At 47.1% G+C, this 22,034-nt stretch overlaps 1 protein-coding gene across 1 annotated transcript in view; it reads right to left on the bottom strand.

Annotated features, from left to right (window-relative positions):
* Positions 1-22,034, bottom strand: part of GRIK3 (glutamate ionotropic receptor kainate type subunit 3) — a 243,622-nt gene that overhangs the window by 14,521 nt on the left and 207,067 nt on the right. The window contains exons 11-13 of the mRNA XM_066639080.1: positions 12,235-12,458; positions 2,698-2,816; positions 657-874 (exon numbers count right to left, since the gene is read on the bottom strand). Of these exons, the coding sequence (XP_066495177.1) occupies positions 657-874; positions 2,698-2,816; positions 12,235-12,458 (561 nt within the window). The remainder of the gene's footprint in view (positions 1-656; positions 875-2,697; positions 2,817-12,234; positions 12,459-22,034) is intronic.

Genomic DNA, 22,034 nt, shown 5'->3' with positions numbered 1-22,034 from the left:
GGTCAAAGTGTGGCACTCCAGTGGTGGTGCGATCTGCACCCCTCTAACGATGCCACTAAAATATATAACCCCCCAATATATATTTTAATATATAACAAACAGTACAGGTTATATATGAGATGATTAGTCTCATTGGTCAGTCAAGAAAATCCACTTTTGGTTACATAAAGCTGCTGTTTTTTTCCTTTTCTGGTTATTTGTCCATAATTTTGATAAAATACAGATATGTAAAACATGGATTGTTTCATTGCATTCGTCATGATATTCCACATCAAATGATACATAACATGATGACATTATTGAAAATACCAATTTTGCCTAGTAGTGGTGTGACCCTCCCAAGTCCATCACCTGGTGTGGTCTGCACCCCCCGCACCCCCCAGTGATGCCACTGCCTCTTGAGCTTTCCCAAGTTGCTGCTTTCTGTTCTCACAAGTGCTTGCAAGAACAGTGGTCAACTCTCGGAGTTGCTCAATGGTGTCTCCCTTCAAGTTGCACCCAGGACATGTGTTATCCTAGATACATCTCTGCCTTCAGGTGACCCCATAGTCACTCAGACTCTTCCTTGTATTTTTAATGCTTAACATTTCAGTACTACTGACTGTATATTTCTGCATCTGCTTGGAGACTGTGATGTGAACACACTCAAATCTCACCTTGAAGAAGGTCATGGTGGCTCCATCCTTCACCGCGCCGTACTCTATTTTAGTCTGTTTCGCCAGGTCATCTGCTGAATCAATGGGGGACTCCATCCTCTCCACGGTCAAGAAAGCAGCCAGGTTGGCTGTGTAGGAAGAGATGATGATGAGGGTGAAGAACCACCAGATGCCTCCAATGATGCGGGTGGACAGCGCCTTGGGCATCAGCTCAGAACCTGGGAAGAAAGGGAAGCAGAGGATGAGTTGAAAGGGACTTCAAAAAACACACACCTTTGAAATCCCAAAACTTCATTCTTTGCTGGACTGTAACTGCTACACAAATTAAGTCATTTGTAAAATGCAAATTAGCCAGGCAGTTGTGCACAAGGAAATAGACAAGGCCCCCCCCCCCCACATGTAGTGTATGCAAGAATTCCCAAGCCTGTTCCTGCTGACCTTGGGCACAGTCAGCAATTTATGGGGAACTTTCAAACCAAACTAATTAACCAAGCAGCTTTCATGTGATTTAAATAGCAACCCCTGCATGAACTTTTACGAGTGTTTTGTTCTACCGTTTACAATATAAAAGGCCCCTTCTTCTTTTACACAGATTGTTGTTTTTTTTTCCAAAGGGAATCACTCTGGGGAAGATCTTCAAACACACACACTTTTTTTTTTTAAAGTGTCTGATTGTGGAGAAGAGAACCAACTGAGGCTGAATGCTCTAAACAGCAGCTGGAGATAGGAAAATAAGAGAGAATGAGAGACCGCTGCAAAGAAAAAAGGTGGAAGAGGCCTGTAATGACTTTGAGCAAACCGGGATGAAGGACTTTTTAAGGGCTGCTCTATTTTTGTCTTTGCTGCTCGACACCTATTAAAATCAGAGGTGGGGAGGGGGGACGTGCACAAGTAGCGAACATGGCAGGGATATGTCGACAGGGGAGGCAGAGCCTCACCAATCCTTCTCCAAGCCTCAGCCACCCCAGTGACTGCACATGCTCCACCCACTTTCTGAGGGGTTGCGTGATCACAGGAGAGGCTGAGAGACTAGCACTGAGGCAGACGACAGCCAAGCCTCCCCAGTGATCGCACAACCACACAGAAACTGTGTAGAGCATGAATGCAATGCAATTCCCTGTGACTGAACGCAAGCTCTACCCAGTTTCTGCGTGGTTGGAGATCACTGGGGAGGCTGCACTCTTGTCTCCCTCAGTGCAAGTCTCTCCATGTATGGCAGTGGTTCCCAAACTGTGAGCTGTGGCTCCCTGGGAAGCCATGGAAACCAGTCAGAGGAGCTGCAGAATCCTTGTGTAAAACCCGTCACCCTATCCAATGTATAGGGTTGGAGCCCCAATGGGGAACCATGGCCAATGGCCCAGTAGGTCAAGGGAACCACCAGTTGAAAGCGTTTGTTAACCACTGAGGTAAGGCATGGTGGGGTACTTGTTTCTCCCTCTCAGGTCGTAGACCAACCCTGCTCACAGGCCCTCTGTAGCTCCATCCCTGGTCTTAGTACTAAAAAGATGGATTCTGGGTGCACAGCCTACATGCAACCCAAAAGCCCCTCTCTTCCTACCAGAGAGGAACCCTCAGGAGTAGTAGTAGTAGTAGATAAAGATAATAAAGATAAAGCTATTCGGGACGGGGGCAGAGAGAGAAATCTCAGCTGCTATACTTAAGAGCCACCATGAAGGAGAAGAGACAAAAGCTGGTCTTGACAAGCACTCCTGTAATTGTGAAGCGACGAGCTCCGCCATTTCAGAGCCAATGTCTTTGCTTGTCATTGTGTGATGACAGAAACTCCCCTGCACTGCTCGGCTGCCTCGTGACAACAGAGGAGAGCCGGCGCAACATTAGTTTTCTTGCTACAGAGGCTTGTTTCGTTGACAAGCACAACTGTGTTTATCTTGCACCTGTCAACGAGGAAAACACACAACACACACACACACATCGTGCAGGTACACTCCAAACAAAAGCAGCACGCGGAGGATGTGTTTGTTTAGTGGTGTGGCAGGACTGGGAGGACTGGGCTGTGGAGGGGGGAGGGAGACATACATACCTTGCTGCATCAGGGCTCCCATTCCAAACCAGAAGCTGTTGAGGAGGGTGAAGTTGTTCTCTACGACGTCTGAGCCTGGGTTGCAGGGGTGGGCGTCGTACCATTCGTAAGGGCTGAACCTGCGTTTGGAACAGATGTGAGGAGTCACACCAGATACCAGCAATGCACAGGCATAAGGGACCTGAAGAGGAGGTGGCAGAAGATGAAGGTTCTAGAGCAGGTGCCTCCAAATTCTGGCCTGCAGACCAGAGTTAGGGCAGTGGAAAAATCATTCCAGGTGTGGGGTGGTGGTAGCAAAACCTTACTGTTCTGATCCACAGTCACTTTTCTTCACCTGGGATTTTTGCACACTGGGGAGCCACTTCCCCAGGAAATTGGGAAACAGAGCCTGGGGGAGGGGGAATATGCAATGGATGCAGCTCCCCAGCACAAGTCTCTGCAACAATTGGGTACAAAGGTGGCTGCAAGGAGGAATGGTAAGTCTTTGCCACTGCTGCACTGAGCCCTGGATGATTCTTCCAAGGAACTCGGTTTGGAGATGCTGTTCTACAGCAGTAGTTCCCAATGTTCAGGATCCTGTGGACCACTGAGGCAAAAACTGGAATCATCGTGGACCACATGCAAACCCCTCCCCCCAAAAGGACAATTAAATCTGCAATAATTAGATAAGGTTTATTAGAGATTTATTCAATTTATAGAGAAGATTTGTGGATTGCAGCTTTTTTTGTTGGTTGTGACTGTGGGTGATCCGTGCTCTGCCCTCTCTGGTGGTCTCCCCTGTGAGCACTCCCCCATGGACTACCAAAGAGGGTGGAGAATGGATCCTCACAGCCGCAGCTTACACTTCAGTGCCGACAACTAGATCTAGTCCATTCTCTGGTCCTTGGGTGAGCACCTGCTTGGTGAGACCCTGGAAGTGATTGAAGGTGGTATTTTTTTTTTCCTGAGACCTCGCAGACCAGTTCTCAGGGTCTCACAGACCACACGTTGGGAACCAGCGTTATAGAGGATGATCTGGGGATGTAGCTCAGAGACAGAGCTCCTGCTTTGATTAAAGACAATCATTCCTTTTCCAAACACTCCTGTTGGGTTTGACAAGATAGGACCAGCCCAAGAACCCCATCCTTGCCTTAAGAGACATGCCAAATGCTGCCACCCCTCCAGCAATGCCCTAGATGCTGCCACTTCCATTCCCTAGATCAGGGGTGTCCAAAGTTTTTGGCAGGAGGGCCACATCCTCTCTCTGACACTGTGTCAGGGGGCCGGGGGAAAAAAGAATTAATTTACATTTAAAATTTGAATAAATTTACATAAGTTTACCTAAATGAATACATTAAAGATGAAATTATATGAATGAATAAAGGTCTTGCAATAGCTCAAGGCCTATAAAAGGCCTTGCACAAAGCAAGGCTGGCCTTTCCTTTGCTGCCGCTAATGCATCACAGACGTGAAACAACAAGCAGTGGAAGGAGCCCTCATCCCACAGCTCACATGAGAGGTCAAACAGTCGCCCTCACGCTGTGAGCAGTTGCATCAGGCCAGTGTGGGCTCCAACAAATCTCCAGAGGGCCAGAGGCTCATTGGAGACTGGGGGCTCCCTGAGGGCCACATTGAGAGGCCTCGAGGGCCGCATGTGGCCCCAGGGCTGGGGTTTGGGCACTCCTGCCCTAGATTAAAGAGAGAGAGAGAGAGAGAGAGAGAGGGAGAGAGAGAGAGAGAACCCAGATAAGAGGTGGAGGAGATGGAATGGCAGACACAGACGGCAGTAGGTGGATGGACAGGTGGGACAATCCCACAAATCCACTTCCTGAGGCAACAGCCTCAGTTGGCCTCATGGATGGACCAGCCCTGAGTCCAGACACCCTCCTGCTTCCTATTCAAATTCAAGCATGTTCCTGGAATTTCTTCTCAATCATTTTTGTTCAGTGCACAGTAGTTTAGTTTATCTGCACTACTTCCCCAATACTTGTGAGATCCTGAATGTTTTTAAAAGCTTTATTTATAATCAAAAGGAAGCAGACAAAAAAATCATTTGAAACACATCAAAGCCAGTCAAAGACATGAACATTATTCACGGATGGATGAATCTTCCTCTTTTCAATAATTTCTAAAGAGTTGATAGTTCTTTACAGAAGCCCTTCGGTACTTCATTGTCTCCCTTCCCTGAGCTGTATGTAGTAGTGTGTCAATTTAGCAAGAGTTACATATTTGTAGAACTTACTCTCCCATTCGGTCACACTAAGAACACTTTTTCATCTCCAGTTATCTAAGTGTATAAAATCCTAACAGTGTTCATCATGTAAGTGGCCATTTTACGATGGATTACTGGTAGATTTCCCCCCCCCTATAAATCAATACAAATAGAACAGGATCTGGGTCTAATAAAGAATCAGGGAGCTGCAAGTACATGCCAAGGTGCTACTGGACAGGTCCATGGTCCATGGAAGTACATATTGTATTTTTTTTTTACATTTCTAAGGGTTGGTTTGGACAATACAGTGGGCCCTCCTTACGTTTGAGCTCAGCATTCATGGATTTGAGCATGGGTGGATGCCAAGCCAACGCTGCAGAGGGCCTCCGAGCAGTAGCACCACTACTGTTTGCATCACTCATTGTGGGAGGCCAGTGCATCACCCCCATGATGGCACTCCTCCCATGCAGAGGGTGGGCAACACCCCAGGCAGTGGGCAAAGGTCCACTATGGCGTCCTGCCCACTTTCCTGGAGCTCACGGAGCTGGGGGATGTCGCCATCACCCCCCCCCCCGACTTGCAACTCACGCAGCCTCACACAACTCCAGGACACTTCGGAGAAGCACAGTTTCTGACCCCATCAGGAGCCTCCCAATCCTATGCATGTCTACTCAGAAGTAATTCCCATTACAGTCAATGGGGCTTACTCTTACTGTGCGTGTCACCCGGTGCGGTTCGCATCCTCCGCACCCCCTAGCAACGCCACTGCCTCCTAGATGCGACCAGAAGTCACCAGTGCAAACTAGAAATGGCTTTTGGTTGTGTCTGGGAGGCCTTCTGGAAAGGATGGGAGTGGCCTCCAGATAACTTCTGAGCCACTGCTCCCTTCCCACATATTTCATGGAGTTCAGAAGGCCTCCCCAATGCAACTGAAAGTCACATCCTCAAACCGGAAGTGGTTTCTAGGAGGCCTTCTGAAGAGGCTGGGAGGCAAGCATGACATCTGGGCAACCAGATGCACCGCAACCAGGTGAATCCTTGAGGCACCACGACCCTGGCCCTCCTGACCTTTAGTGAATTTCATTAGCTTCAGATTTTAGTATCCACAGGGGGTCATGGAACTGACCCCCCCCCCCGCTGATATCGTGGGCACACTGTACACCTGAACTGTGAATGGACTAAGGAACCAATTTAAGATACAAGGAACACAGATGCACAGCAAATGGATATAAATGCCTTTCCAAACATGAGATGAGGGAATGACATGGAAAACCCATGTATGAAGACAATGAAATGGAAGCAAGAACAGCTGGAATCCCTCTGCAAGGGGGCACTGCTGCAAGGAAGCGCTCAGTGCTGTGATGGCAGATAAGAACTATGGGAAGAAGTCCTTAGGGGGCAGAGATTCTCCTCTCCTTTGCTAACAGTACATCATTTCTGATTGTTGTACGCTGGGCCACCCACATATGATTCTTTAATGATGGGCAAGGAATCACCATGTGCAGCATATTCTATAATCCAACCTATTGATACACCCAGACCCTGTCAGATAGGAACACAACAAGGGATCAACAGGGATCTGATGCACAGTCCCTAAGCATCTGATTTGTGAAAATACCACCGAACTTCCCTCCCACACCAATAATGGACATTAGAGATTTGTCAAGCCACATAGCTGACTTCCCCTGGGAGCATGGGGAAGACTTGGGGCCTTCCCAGGACTCTCCATTTGGCACGGCCATATTGATATACCCATGGAAATTCTAATCTCTGCCCCGTCTTTCCTCTGTTCCAAAGCTTCAGTCACAACAGATCATTCAGCATGTAAGAGCATTGCTGAGGAAGGCAATGTGGGCTGCAGGAGGATGTCATGCATTGGCGAAGGAAGTGCAAATTAAGGATTTCACACCTTCTAAGTACCCTGCATTTCGCAAGATGGTCCACTAAATTCCACTAAATATAGCATAATGGCATAATTGCTTTGGACCCAAATAAATGATCTCAATTCAGGAATCCCCCAAGCTTTGCAGAAGTCCTGCCCCCTTCAGCCCCCAATTCCAGTCAGCACTAGGAGAACTGGGAGGAGGTGCTGCAGTGGCTCTGATACATTTCATTTACAGTAAGCTTTCCTTATCTGTCGGCTCAACATCTGTAGATCTGAATATCCACAGATGCTGAGCCTGTGGCTGGAGGGTCTCAGAACACCTTCCAATTGCAACCGGAAGCCATTTCTGGTTTGTAGAAAAACCAGAAATACCTTCTAGTTGCACCCTGCAGGCACTTATGGTTTGCCAGTGTGGCCCCCCACAGATTTCATTATTCAAAGAATTTAGTATCCTTGGGGGTCCCGGAACAGATCCCCTGCGGATACTGAAGGCCCACTGTAGTTGTTTCATTCATACAGTCATCCACCCATTCCCTGCCATTCAGGCAGATGACTAAGGCAAAATCCTAACTTGCGCTGGAAGCAGGCAGGCCAATGGGATGCATCCAGTGCAAGTTTGGGGACAAAAGCAGCGCAGCCTGAGGCAAAGGGAAACCTTTCCTCTTACCCCGTGGCGTGCTGCAGCAGCCCCAATGGGTCTACTCGGATCTGTGCCATCTGACAAAGGGGTGCAAATCTGAGCAGAACAGAGTGGCTAGGGGCCGCTCCACGCCACCTGGATCCGGCATAGGATCCGGCATAACTGCTGGAAACTGGTCCCACCTCTCACTCCCTTCCCACCCCCCACAGAAATGCCCATCGCCTGCCCTGCCCCACCCCGAAACACCTCCTCCCCGCTCTCCCCACACCCTCCAGACCCCTGTGTTGGCTGAACTCAGCTAATGTAACTCACCTCTCCCCCTGGGCCCGCGTTGGCGCAGGGAGGCAGGCGGATGTCCATGAACTGGCCTATCTGCCCTCAGTGTGCAGCACTTTTGCGACATTCCCAGGGCGGTGCAAGGGACTTGCGTCAGCCCAAGTTCAAGTCTGGACTGTGCCCTTAATGTCTCTTTTATTCAGAGACTTGCTTTCCCAAACAAGGGGCACTTTTTTTTTTTTTATTCATAGAAAATTGATGCACACCAGCCAATTTGAGACTGAAATCCCACCCTGTTCCATTTTTAAAAATATGCAGCAATGTGAGTAGGGAGGGATTGTTCACGAACTCCCAGGTGTCCATTCACAGCAAGTCCACAGTTCAATACTGTCATTCATATTACTGTCTCAACTACACTACAAAGAACCCCCCAGGCAAAAAATGGCCACCTAGAAGAGATCACTCTGTGTCTCTAACCTTGATGACATTTGGTGGGTTCAGGCTGATGAGAGGCGGCTGCTCCATCAATAAGCTTCAAAGCCTCATTCAAAGCTCTGATAGATCAAAACATCACCATTTCTGGCCTCCAAGCAGTCATGGAGCTGGTTTTAAATGGCAGTGACCGGCGATGCGCTTTCGTGTGGCCGGGGAGGGGTGGGCAAGCTTGTTTCAAGAGACAAGTATGTCTTTGAATTAAAGCATGCCAATTTTGGCAACATTTTCCCCTGCAGAAAAGAATTTCAGAGCATCGTGTGGGTCAAGAGTGGAAGATGTTCCTATTATCTCTCAAGCTAAAAAAAAAAATCCAGTCTCCTGACATAACCTGGGCTTCACTCTGCATGCACTTTTTCCCCAAGGTTTTGTAAAACTCTAATTATGTGGTCGGCCAGGTGTTGCTTCAAGAGATAACATGCAGCATATGAAGGAACTGGCTCATTGGAAGGGAAGCTTGCAGTCATTGGAACCTTAGCTGAACCAGAAAGAAAAATCCCATCATGACTGGTCAGCTCAAGAGGGTAAAAAAAAACCCAGCAAAGTGTCTCATGGAGTATTTTGGCTAGGAAGCTGCACAAATTAAATTATCCAAACCTAATACATAAAAATAAAAGGTAGAAATACTGAAACAAAACTCAGTGGAAGAAGGAAAAGGATGAATTAATTCTGTCAATGCAAAAGTGGACATGAATTAAATTCATCCTTTCTAAGCATCTAAAGCAGGGGTCTCTAAACTTTTTGGACGAAGGGCCACGTCAAATATCTGGCACAGTGTTGAGGGCCAGAAAAAAAAATTAAATATTAAATTTAAATACATTAGAGATGGAACTGGAATGAATGAATGGGCTCATATGTCCAGGATTTCTCCAAGCACCAACACAACTGAAGAAATAAAGCACACACTTAAATGGACCCCCATTCCCCCACCCCACAAGCACAACTCTGGTTGTGTTTGGTCAACTGGGCCACAGGCTCTAAAGGGATCAGAGGCTGGCTGGGGGCCAGATAGAGGCTCTCCTCGGGCCACATCTGGCCTCTGGGTCGGGGTTTGGAGACCCCTGATCTAAAGGCACGACCTCACTTAAAGTCATCTACAGGTTCTTGGAAACAGCGGCTTTAAACGAAAGTGACTTATAACAAAACCAATTTTACCATAGGCTCATAGCATATGTCAGTGGTTCTCAAACTGCGGGTCGGGAGCACTGGTGTGTCATGGCCTGATTTTGGGTAGGTCCTGCTGCAGCTCTGAACAGCCGCCAACGAAAAGATCAGATAACTAATGGCCTCAAGTCCTGAGGCTGCTCAAAAATCTAGCTGCAAACAGCTGAGCTCCTACAGTTTGCAAGGAACCGAGTTTCGGCAGTTTGCAAGCATGTGTAAATACTAGGAGATAAATGTTTGAACATCTTTTTTCCTGGTTACTATTACTTGTAAATAAATAAATAAATATTAGGACACAAACACCCCCCCCATACTGAAAACTGCAGTTGCTGGAGTCCCAGTGGGGGCAGGTTTGTGGGACCACGATTGGAGGTGGAGTCAGGCCCCAGTCTACTCCATTGGCCTCCCTGCACCTCAAAACCCCTCCCAGATGCGAACAGAAGTCATGGATGCACACTGGAAGTTGCTTCCAGTCATGTCCAAGAGGTGTTCTGAGGTGTGGGGAAGCCATCAACGATTGCTGGAATTCATGGATTCCAAGACTGTGGATGCTGAGGGACCACTGTACACAGAACAACAACAAAGAACACTTAGACACTGCAAAGCAGACATTGGGAAAGGCTGCACTTGCAGACGGGGTCTGTCCATGAAGCTGACGGGCTGTCCCCTCAGGTGGCAGACTGGTGGGGGTAGGGTCTTTCCACCCACCTACCCCACTCTTCCTCTTCCTCCTCCCCCTTCTTCTCCATTCCTCTTATTTGAAGAGGAAGAGGAGGCATGGAGGAGAAGAAAGTGATTGGTGCCTGTTCTAGCCCACCATTCCTGCACACTTCCTCTCCCTCTTCCTTTTCAAAGCCAGGGGAAGGAGCAGGGGTTGGCTTGCCACCAGCTAAATATGATTGTGGCTTTTGTTATGTCACTCCAGGTGCCAGGAGGTCTCAGGTTGGCCCTGGCCTGAGATGTGGCAAGGTATAAAATGTGGAGAAAGGACTACAGGGAAGGAAGATAACATCAGCAGACCAGCATGATCAAGAACTAGGGATGGAACTGGTTCTCATAACTACAAACGAAACTCCGCCTGATTCTTCTGCTGTTGTTACATGACGACCAAGGCTTGACTCTCAATAACTCACCGGACTTTCCTGGTTCACAGGATGCAGAACAGGCTTTTGTTTTTTCTAAAGAAAATCATACTAGGCTATTTCCACCAGAGAAGCCATGCTAATGAGAAGCCATGCTGATCTGCTCTCCAGCTCTCCAGCAATATACTGATCCAGCTCTCCAGCTGGATCCAGCAATATCTGGAAAAATCTCCAGAAATTTCTGAAATATATGGAAATATATGGAAATATGTGAAATATATGGAAATATCATATATGAAATATATGGAAATATCTGAAATATCTCCAGCTGGATCTCCAGCAATATACTGATGCAGCTCTCCAGCTCTCCATCAATATACTGATCTGAATCAGCAATATACTGATCTGAATCTGACAAAGTTCTTTGTCAAAGATGCCAGGATAACATCAGTGTCTGGCTGGAAGGCAAGAGGAACCAGACAGTGGCCAGGTTTCATTATCTGATGGAAGCTGATCCCTTTGCTTGGAAATGGCAGGGATATGCCTAGATAAGTTTGAATTCAGCCTGCCTTTAAAGATTCAGCTATCTCTCTCCTCTCACAACTCTCTTTCTCCATCTATGTTCTCCTCTTTGTTCTCTAAAAGAGAATTTGCTGCTAATCAAAGGCTGCTTTCCTGCAGACACCCAAAGAGTCAATGGGTAAAGGTGGATCTTGTATTTACGCCTCCTAGATTTAGGTCTCTGTGTTCTGGCTTAATTCACCACATTCTGGAATTACAGGAGGAATGCTGTAATTCACATGTAATTCACATGCTGGAATTGCCATTAAGTGCAGGCGCTCGTAATAGCAAAATCTCAGTCACATCCACATCATTTAGAGAAATAGCTGGGGTGTGCGTGTGGCAACACTCTAACCATCTGTACTGTTTTTTTTAAAAAAGAGAAAAAGCAGCTCAGCATATTAAATAGTTAAATACCATTACCTGCTGTCCCTCTTGCTTACACAATAATCAGGAAGATTGCACCGACCCCCTTTGCAATACTGGATTAATAGGAACTTGTTGGGAGGAGGGAAGCAAACCAGGCGCTGGTGCACCAGACCTCGCTAGGTTAGCCTGCAGCCGACTGCTTCTACGACAGCAGATCCAGCAGGGGGATGAGGAAAGGGGACGCAGAGTGGCGGCCTCATTATCTCCATTAGCCCCAATGTTCCAAGCGGCGCGAGGCTGTGCTGGTTCCCTGGGGCCATTACCGCATTTGGAGGTGATTACCTGAGCTTAGTGCCTAATACCCTAATTTTATGTAATGCACTTGTCAGAATCAGCTCTGCAGGGAGCAGTCTGGCTTGTTTGTTCAGGCACATCTGGATGGGCTAAGCAGCTGCTCGAAAAACAGGGCTGAATGGCAGAGATTTTTTTCCCCTTTGAGAGAAGTCATCTCAAAAATGCTAAAGTTTTGGAAGGGGCGTCAAACTCTTTTCAAACAGTGGGCCGAACAGCATTCATGGTGCCTGTTGAGAGCTGGAAGTGATGTCATTAAGCAGGTCATGACCACAAACAAGCACTTTTTTCCTCTCTTTGGCTGCCAATACACAGAAGAGAAAATATGCAAATCTTGATCATATTTTTAAGATGCAGGAGTCCAATGATCATGCGGGCTGTCCTTTCAGCAGCGCTAGGAGAGCCCAAGAGCCGAATAAAGAGCTTAGTCTTTGTACCCAGAAAGGAGAAGGCTTTCCTTTCTAAAGGAGAGGGCTTCTGAGGAAAGGCTCCTAGTCTGCAGTCTTGAATTTGACAAGCCCCTTACCTGGCAATCACGAAGAGCACACAGCTGACTCCCAGGTAGGCAAGGAGGATGTACATCCAAATATCGGGTGACAGAGGGTTGAGGAAAGAGAAGACACTGGGGTTGGTGCCATTGGACTTCCGGTAGAGAATGCTGATCCCCAACGTCATGAAGGGCTTAGAGAAGTCTATTGCCTTCTCTCGGACATGGGTGATGGTGAGCGGAGCAACAGCCAGGTCAGCTTTCTGTGGATGAGAGGAGCAACAGACATTATAATGGAGAAAAATAAGAAAGTGAGAGTCAGTTCTTATGAAAACTAATGTGGTCTCATCTGGAACAGACCTGGAGGTCTAATGGATGTGGTGGAACTTTTGTTAACAGAACAAAACATCACCTAAAAGAGAAAAGAAAAGCAAGATACTCAAAGGAAGGGGAGTGGAAATTGAAGGGGTACAATATTAAAAGAGATCAAAGAACTCTGAAACACTCCAAGGTTGTTCAGGCATCACAGTTCTGCAGCACACCTGGCGGCCAAATTACAGTTTAGCTGAGTCCAGTTGTTCATCATTTCTCTGATACAATGAAAGGCCTCCAATGAACTCAATGCCACCTTACCAGGTGACACAGCACATCTCCTCCTCCTCCCACTCCCAGGATTCCAAAAGAAAAAGGGGAATGAAACAGGAAGTGTGAAGGAGACATTCCAGCCCACAACTCTCCTCTCCTCCATACTTCTGCTCCATTTCTTTCTTTCACATTCATGAAGCAGGAGATGAAGGTAGAAGTGGTGGAAGTAGGTAGATGGATGGAGACAGGTCCTCCCCCATCAAGCTGCCACTTGAAAAGACAAGGGGTCTTTCCCCAGCCCAGCCCACTTCTTAAAAACATAATAATTATAAGAGCCCTGCTGGATCAGGCCCTGGGCCCATCTAGTCCAGCTTCCTGTATCTCACAACATCCCACCAGGGAGCACACAAAACAACAAGAGACTTGCATCCTGGTGCCCCTCCCTTGCATCTGACATTCTGTTTACCCTTGCACCCCCCATGAAGACACTAGACTCAATTGGGCCACTCATTGATGAGTCAGCTCCATGAACTTAAAAGCTGAGTTGATTGACATAAGATCATGTATAGTACTTCCAAGTCAGACATTTTATTACAATAATTTTTAAAGAGCCACATGCTGCCATTCCTTAGGAGAAAACTCATTTCAGCTTTGCTGTTCAAGAATGCACCTTCTCCTGCCCAAATGCAGACTTTTGCCTTTGGCAACAGAATGAAATGGCCAATTGAAGGGCACAGAGAGCCATTGGGTGCTGTGGGGTGACTTGTGCCCTCTGCAGCGTTCTTCCTCGAAAAGCAGTCTCCTAAAGGTGGCACGTAGTCAAGGATTTACTGGCTATGGTGTTATCTGCCACCACACATGCAAGTACACACACACACAAGCATAAGCAGCATGGAAGGAAATGTCATTTTTCATGTGCAGCCACTATCTAAGATGCTTAGAGCAGCTCCTCCATTAGCCCTGGTAACTCTTCAGGAAAGCAACAAGAGCAGTGCTTGTAAGTGGTGATGGAGAAGCATTTATAATGAGGAATGGTTCCAAGTATCTGAAGTTTGAAGGCTCAACTTGCAACCCCTCCTTTTATGCACAATCAGCACCTTGCTCAGTTAAAGTCTGACATCTTAGGACTTAATTTTGGTTTGGAACTAGGAACAGGCCCATGCATGCAGCCAACTGAAGCAATCACCTCAGGCAGCAGACTGGTGGAGAGCACTCATCACTGTTCATATATTTCTGTATCCATTTATTTCAGTTTATTTCCGTATTCCGTTTATTTCCATATCCTTCTACTCCCTGGTTTGGGAAAGGAAGTTGAGAACAGAGAAGAAGAGGGGAGGGGAGGGGAGGAGAGTGTTGGGCTAGAATATTACACCTTTGGGTGCAAGGTGGCCAGGACTCACAACTCCATCCTGATGGTGGCGAAGTGGTCCTCCTAGGGCCCAATCCTATCCAACTTTCCAGCCCTGGTGTAGTCAAGCCAATGGGGTGTGCACTGCATCCTGTGGTGGGAGGGTAGTTATGGAGGCCTTTACAAGGTAGTTATGGAGGCCTTTACAAGTTATGGAGGCCTTTACAAGGTCAAGGGAACATTTGTTCCCTCACTGAGGGGCTGCATTGCAGCTGTATCAGCACTGGAAAGTTGGATAGGCTTGGGCCCCTAGTCACTTAACTAGCTCAGTGCTAGAACTGAGCCAATGGAAGAACTCAGCGTTCTTGAATGCAGAAAATCCCTAGTATCTCCAGCTGTGGTTGAGCAAGATACCTGTTGAGATCTCTGGAGAGCCACTGCCATCAATGGATAGATCAAGTCTATCTTAGTAGAAAACAGTTCCTTAGGTATGTTACCTCCCCCTTGAGTCCAAGAGCACTGGACTTTGACTGGGGATCCAGACTCAAATCCCCCACAGTCCTGAAGCTCACTGGGCAACCTCTGACCAGTTACTCTCTCTCACAGTCTAACCTGCCTGCCCCACAGGGTTGTTGTGAGAATAAATGTATGATGCCCTGAGCTGCTTGGAGCAGGTCTTCTTGCAAGTCACATACAATCTGCTTAGTCCAAGCGCCAACTGCACTGACAGCAACCACAGTCTCCAAGGAGGGTGGAATTAATGCTTCTATTTGTTTTGAAATGACTGTGTTTACAATAAATATTACCTACACTAATTATTTGTCTGCGCACTAGAAGACAAGGCAAATAAGGGGCCGTTCATTGATTTTCATGAAAATCCTGCAAGGAAAAGCAATTCTTGGTGCCAGCAATTGGCAAAAGGCAAACAAACGGTGGGCTGAATTCAACAATATTTTCCTTTGTGGGATTAAAAAAAAAATCATGTTTTCTGCCTCATAAAAACTGGGATGTCACCGAAGAAATGTCATCTGTTTTATAGCGATGTCTCTCCAAATGGCCATCTGAGTCAATGCTTTGCCATTTTGTCTCCCGATGCCAGTCATTAGCTCTGCCCTTCTTCCTCCTCCACATTAATCTTCAAAACAAATATATTTGATCGCACACATGGCCACCTAGCTGCCAGTTTTCACTAAACTGGCACGTTCTTTACATTCCAATTCCACATCCCAAGCAGAGGCGTAACATACTGTCCTGGTGCCCAGTGCAGTGACATCATGATGTCACAATGTCATGTGCATCATGTTATCATTTCTGGGTTCTCCCCAGAAGGGAGGGCACTTCCTTTGCCAGCTTTGCTCCCCCCCCCCCCCGGTTCATTCTCCTATGGAGGGGAGCCTCCACAGGAGAGGGAATGGAGGGTGCAAAGCCACACCAGTGCTTCCTCCTCACGGGAGAACACAGAAGTGACAACCCTGTGCCACAAGTGGAGCAAGGTTGGGTTCTCCCTGGAGGAGAGGCACTCACTGTGAACTTTTGGGTTCTCCCTGGAGGAGAGGCACTCACTGTGGTGGTTTCACACCATCTGTTCCTTTTCCTTTGGAGGCACCCCTTGAAGGGGAGACTCCACAGGAGAAGGAAGGGTGTGTGTGAAGCCACCTGCTCCTCCTCTGTAACTAAGGTGGAGCTGTCACGAGCCCCCCCCCCCCAGCTTAGTGCCTGGGGCAAGTGCCCTTCAGGCTCCGCTGTAGTCATGCCTCTGTTCCCAAGTTTGCAGCCACAAATGTCTTTTCAAAGCCCCCAATGCCCTTGACATTTGCATGCCAGACGACATTGCCACCAAGCCCAGCAGTCCAGAAGTGCTAAAATGACCCTACTGCAAAAGATGCATGAGCCCTGCCTGGGAGATTGTGCTAATCATATATAAACTTCTTTCAGTTAAACACATGGAGATGCTTTACATTGAATATCGAGTCAGACAGCTGCAATATCTAGCTCAGTATTGTTTGCAGTAACCAGCAGTAACTGGTTAGTGGGCAGCCATTTCGGAGAGGGGTCTTCCTATTCCTATCTGGAGACAGACCTCTACCACTGAGCTATTGCTACACCACTCTGAGGAAGCAACCTCCAATTTGGCCTTATGTGCAAAGCCTTCCCAGGGTCAACCTGCCTATGAGGACTGGCACTGAGCACTGGCCTCTCCCTGCCCACCCGCCTCCACTTCTCCTTCCACTTGCCTGATCCTGAGCAAGTGGAACAGAAGAGAGCAGAGGAGAAATTGGAGAGGGCTGGAGAAGGATGGAGTAGAGTGTGTCCTCCATGCTTCCCAGACAAGAGATTGGCATTTGGTGTCTGGCCTCTGGTGCCAGGAGGTCTCGAATTGGCCCAGCAACTTTCCTCCTACTCTGAGAAAACAGAAAAAAAAACCCACTTAGAAGGTTCACTCAGTTCCTTTCAGAAGTCCTACAAATGTTTGGCCTTCAAATTTTTGTTTGCAGGCACAAAATGTTTAGAAAATGGAGACCTGAGGCCTGATCCTATGGGTCACTTATGAAAGCAGAACTTCCAGTCTGCCGCTGTCAGTACTGCTGTGGTGTTGTAGAAGGTGTGTCACTGTTGTGCACCGTAATAGTGCAGATAGCTGGATGGCCCATGCGCCTGGTAGTGACTTCTGGATGCTGTGCTGGGGCAGTATGGGGGTGGATTGGGGCAGGGCAGGGCAGGCAGGGGCAGTTTGGGGGCTGAAGAGGGGTGGATCGCAGAGGCAGTAATGCTTGCCAGAGCCCCCTTTCCTGGCCTAGAAGCACTCAGGGTTCTTCTCAGACGCCAGCTAAATAGCTGACATATGACCAAGGGGACCCACTGACAGTGAGACAGTCTATGGAGAGGTAAATAAAAAATATATATCCCAGGCCATCTGGTCACACCCCCATCCCAACAATGCACGCAGCATGCAAACTGGCATATTGGAAGTTACATGTTGGAAGATGGTGGGGACAGGAAGGGACTCTGGAAGCGTGTGTCTTAGGAAGCTCCCTCCCATTCTTACACCTCTGACCTCATGCCAAACTCCTACAGTGCAAAATAAACATGGCATGGATTGAGGGCATGACCCAGCTTGCTTGTTCCCTTTAGAGGTCAATGATTTTGCCAGCTAGCAGGTATCAGTCACAAAAAACATTCCCTGACCAGGTGGCTATAAGGATGTCATTATACTGGCATTTACTGTCAATAAAGGCTTGCTTATTACGAAAGCATTAAATCAACTGTCAGATTACTTCCCAGGGACAAAGATTAGATCTGACCTGCTGTTATCAATGGCAAAATATTTTCATTCAAACCTTGCACTGGTGGTTGTTTTTTCCCCCGCTGTGTTCTTCACAAGAGGTGGAAATCAAAGCACAGTGGTGCTAGAGCAATGGCCGGGAACATGGAAAAAAACAACCACCAGGCCATAGCTGTCATTGTGACTGTAAAACCTCACCAAGAAGGACATTCAAATAATTCTGTCCCTTTCAATTCAAGCCCCTATTGTGGGAGGATGGGTGTGGTTAGACTGAATGGTGGTGGGGGTGAATCTCAGGGGTAGCAGCACACACTGGATCCCAGCCCCCTTTCCCAAGGTGACCAGATACAATGGAGGTCATTGTGCCTATATCTTTAACCATTGCATAGAAGAGGGAATTTTGACAGGTGCAGTTACACTGTGTTGAGCTGCACCTGCCCAAATTGCATCTTCTATACAGTGGTTAACGGTATAGGCACTCTGTCCTCCATTGTATCTGGTCACACTGCCCTCTCCCAACCTATCCCCAGACTTCCATACCCACAGTTTAACCTGGAACTACCATTCATCCTTCATTTTACAGAGAGTACAGACAATGTCATTGTCAAACAGCTAAATTCCAGTGCATTCTGAATTCCTTTCTCATTTTTTAAAAAGATCTGATCTATAGGTTTTTAAAAAACAAACCCTTAAAATTTATAGTTTACCTTGCAAGGTTGTTGTTGTGAGGACAAAAGGAAGGAACTATGTATGCCATCCCGAGCCCTTTGAAGGAAGGATGGTATAAAAATGTGAAAAATAAAATAATAAATAATAATGATCAGCCCTGACTGTACCTTGCCTGGCTAAGCCAATTCACTGACTACAAACAGAAGCACAACAGGATAGAACCCTTCTAAAAATAATGTAAAGGCTGCTATGCAAAATTTCAGCCGCTTACTGAGGTCAGTATCAGAGAACCATCTTCAGAGGAGCAAAAAACTGGCCTGGGTAGGTCTGGGTATAAGGTTTTTTGAGACAGGAAGCAGAGAAGAGATATGACATGGGAGAGATCTGGAAACAAACAGCTCAGTTGCAAAAAACCTGCCTTGAGGAAAATCTGACAGGCAGTCTTGGTGCTCTAAGTGGACACCAGCATATGGAGAAGAGAGCTGAGAAGAGCACAACCTTCCAGCTTGCAAACATGTGAAGAGCAAGCCAAAGGGCTTGGAAGGCAAAATGAATCTGGACACAGGAAACAAGTCAAAATACCCCAACATTATCACTGATTCAAAGTTAAACTGAAATCCGCCACCCTTTTCTTCTCTGCCATTATCTTCGGCAGTGAACCGGGGAGAGGTGGAAATCTGGCGATTTTTCAGAGGGACATTTCCCCCAGAAGCACCTGTGGAATGATACTGTGTAAAGATGCAGATGTCATTCACAGGGTACTCTGGGGGGGGGGGTTCATAGCAGCTGGCTGACAAAAAGAGCTACAGATCACTGCAGGGAAAATTCAAGGAAGAAATTCTACAAGAGGTACCTTTTTCATGTCACGACCCTAAAAAAAAAAAGAATTAGACTGGGGACCCACTGCTGATCCCACCCTGCTTTGGGACACAATCTGCCCACCCCAGTTGCCACCCAACCCAGCCTGTCCCATCCCCCCTTACCTCTTCTGACTTCACAACAAACCTGTGAGGTAACAGCCTGAACAGGGTAAGCCTTAGGAGCTGCGGGGCAAGACAGTGAGAAGAGGCTGTGCAGGATTATATCAAGAACTCAGTTTTGATAAGTACCATTATTGATTATTATTTTGATAAGTTATTATTTTGATTTAAACACAGAACCTAATACACAGAAAAGTGAATATTTCACTTAAGAAAATCCCTGTAAAAGCCACAAGTATAGGAGCAAAGAACTTAATACAAGGAGTTCAGTGTGCACATTTTCCCAATGTGTCATGCGGCCTGTCATGGAATGAAGTTCAGAACCAATTTGGGCCACTGGTCTTTTTCAACAGGACAATTGTTAATAGAGATGGACAAACTGGGTCTGATATTCAGTTCAAAATTGTTCAATATTTCTCCAAACATCTTCACTGGTAAACTGGTGATTGTTTTCTGTTCCAAAATAGAATTTGGCATCAGTTTGCTCAAGTGTGGAGGCTTTGTGCATAGACATTTTTGAGGAGCTTATTGGGAAGTGTAGTGTGGACAGAGGGAAAGTTTGGTGCAGCACACAGACTTTTTGGAAGTGCAGGAAAGTCCTTTGGGAGAATGAGCATGCACAACTGAAGACATCTGGAATGACACAAACATATTGTACATGTGCAAGATCCAAGAAGAGGCAGCCAGATCAGTTTTTGCCTGTTTTGCTGCTAAGCCTGGGATTGGAGGTTTGTTTGGCCTGCCCAGGAATCCTCCCCCTGGGAGAAATCAATGGCAATATGGTGGGGCTTAGACAAATTTAAGCAGACCATTCTCAGCTCCCTTCCTACTGCATGCAAGTTATTGACATGTGCCCACCCTTTGAACAGTCTGAGTTTAGCTGGTCTCCTTTTGGGGCCGGGTAGGGTTGTCCCCTTGCCTGGCCCGCAGAAGTTGCCTCAACAGCTCTGTGGCATGGAGTGACACTGTGCAGTTCTGCTGCCTCACCCCCTTTGTGGGGTTGACGATAAGCTTGCGCAGCCTGAAAAGGGACACAGTCTGTAGTCATGTGGCAGTGCCTGGCACGGGGGCCATATAGTAGTCTGTGCCTCTCTCTGATCTGTCCTCTGCACTACAGTTGCTTCATGGCATTAAGAATTGCAGGTCTCATAATTTTTGCTTCTCCCTATCTGTAAACATTAGTAATAAAGCGGCTCATTCCCCCATCTCTGTTGTCATTGGGGGTGAACAAACAAATGTACGTAGCAAATACTGTCAGAGAAACTACTAGTATGATGACTGTATCAGTCCAAGATGCAAGACAAGAAGCCAAACTTCTGAGAAGAAGTGCAACTTGCACTAAAATAATTTTGACAATTTGTGATCAGAGTGAGCTTGTTTTTGAACTGATCCTGAGGGAACTTTGGTGCCATCTCAAGTTCTTAATTTTCTTGCTGCAGGATGGAAAACAGTGCTCCTTTTGTTGGGGGGGGGGGAGGGAAAGAGGCATCCAAGTGTTTGGAGACAGGAGCTGCTGTTGCGTTGCTCAAGGCCAGCCTCCAAACAAAGTCCTGGTGTTCAAAGGCGTCTTTCCCCCAAGGCCGCACTGCCTGTAGCCAGCCCTGTCTGGATCATAAGCAGGGGCAAAGGGAGCAACACACCACGTCAAGATGCAAGAATTGACAAATAAAGAACAGCACGTCTCATTGCAGGCTGCTCACTGGGGGGAAGCCACACAAAGACGGTTTGCAAGCTACCGAGGTCTGCAAGTCATTGACTTTCTGTACAATAAAACATCCCACCATGTTTAGTGCTGGCAAAGAATGAGTCCAGCTTTTCTGCCAGTAAGAGAAAATCACAAGTTTTTTCAAGGCTCCCCAGCAGTCCAGTTTTTGGCCTGAAGTGACAGCATCCATGGGGAAACACAACCTGTCCCTATACTACTTTGAAAGGTTTACCTGCTACAGCTTCCATCCCCAAATCCTAAGAATGACTGTTTGGTGAATCAGAAAATAAAGTTCTGAGAGTGAGGAATCCCAGAAGTTTCTGAGTGGCACTTAAACTGGTCTGAAACTTGTTTATGTGCATAGTGGGCGCTCCTTATCCACGGGTTTGGTACTCAAGGATTTGACTCAGCGCAGGTGCCGACATGCGCTGGAGGGCCTCACTTGAACTCCTGGATGTGACGGGAAGCACCTTCCGGTCACATCCGGAAGGTCCTTTAAGGGTTTTCCATGAAGCCTAGTATCTGTGTAAAGTGATACCTGCAGGAGGGGAGGTCCTGGAACATACTCCCCACAAATACCAGTTGATAAAGAAGATCAAGAGATTGTCTACTATATCACACTGGCTTGGGCAGTTTGCTTTACCCTTGTGTATAGCATTGAGCCATGTGTTGAACTTGGACTTTAGATGCTCACTGGTGGTGGAGGGAAGGGAGGGATCAAGACAGAGTAGGATGTGATTTGATTCTCACTTGGAATGAACTGAACTACATAAGAACATAAGAACATAAGAACAGCCCCACTGGATCAGGCCATAGGCCCATCTAGTTCAGCTTCCTGTATCTCACAGCGGCCCACCAAATGCCCCAGGGAGCACACCAGATAACAAGAGACCTCATCCTGGTGCCCTCCCTTGCATCTGGCATTCTGACATAACCCATTTCTAAAATCAGGAGGTTGCGCATACACATCATGGCTTGTACCCCATAATGGATTTTTCCTCCAGAAACTTGTCCAATCCCCTTTTAAAGGTGTCCAGGCCAGTCACCATCACCACATCCTGTGGCAAAGAGTTCCACAGACCAACCACACACTGAGTAAAGAAATATTTTCTTTTGTCTGTTCTAACTCTCCCAACACACAATTTTAGTGGATGTCCCCTGGTTCTGGTGTTATGTGAGAGTGTAAAGAGCATCTCCCTATCCACTCTGTCCATCCCCTGCATAATTTTGTATGTCTCAATCATGTCCCCCCTCAGGCGTCTCTTTTCT

This window comes from Tiliqua scincoides, chromosome 10 (assembly GCF_035046505.1).
Source record: "Tiliqua scincoides isolate rTilSci1 chromosome 10, rTilSci1.hap2, whole genome shotgun sequence".
Taxonomy (NCBI): Eukaryota; Metazoa; Chordata; class Lepidosauria; order Squamata; family Scincidae; genus Tiliqua; species Tiliqua scincoides.
Note: the sequence above shows the minus strand (reverse complement) of the source record. Positions and strands in the feature narration are given on the sequence as shown.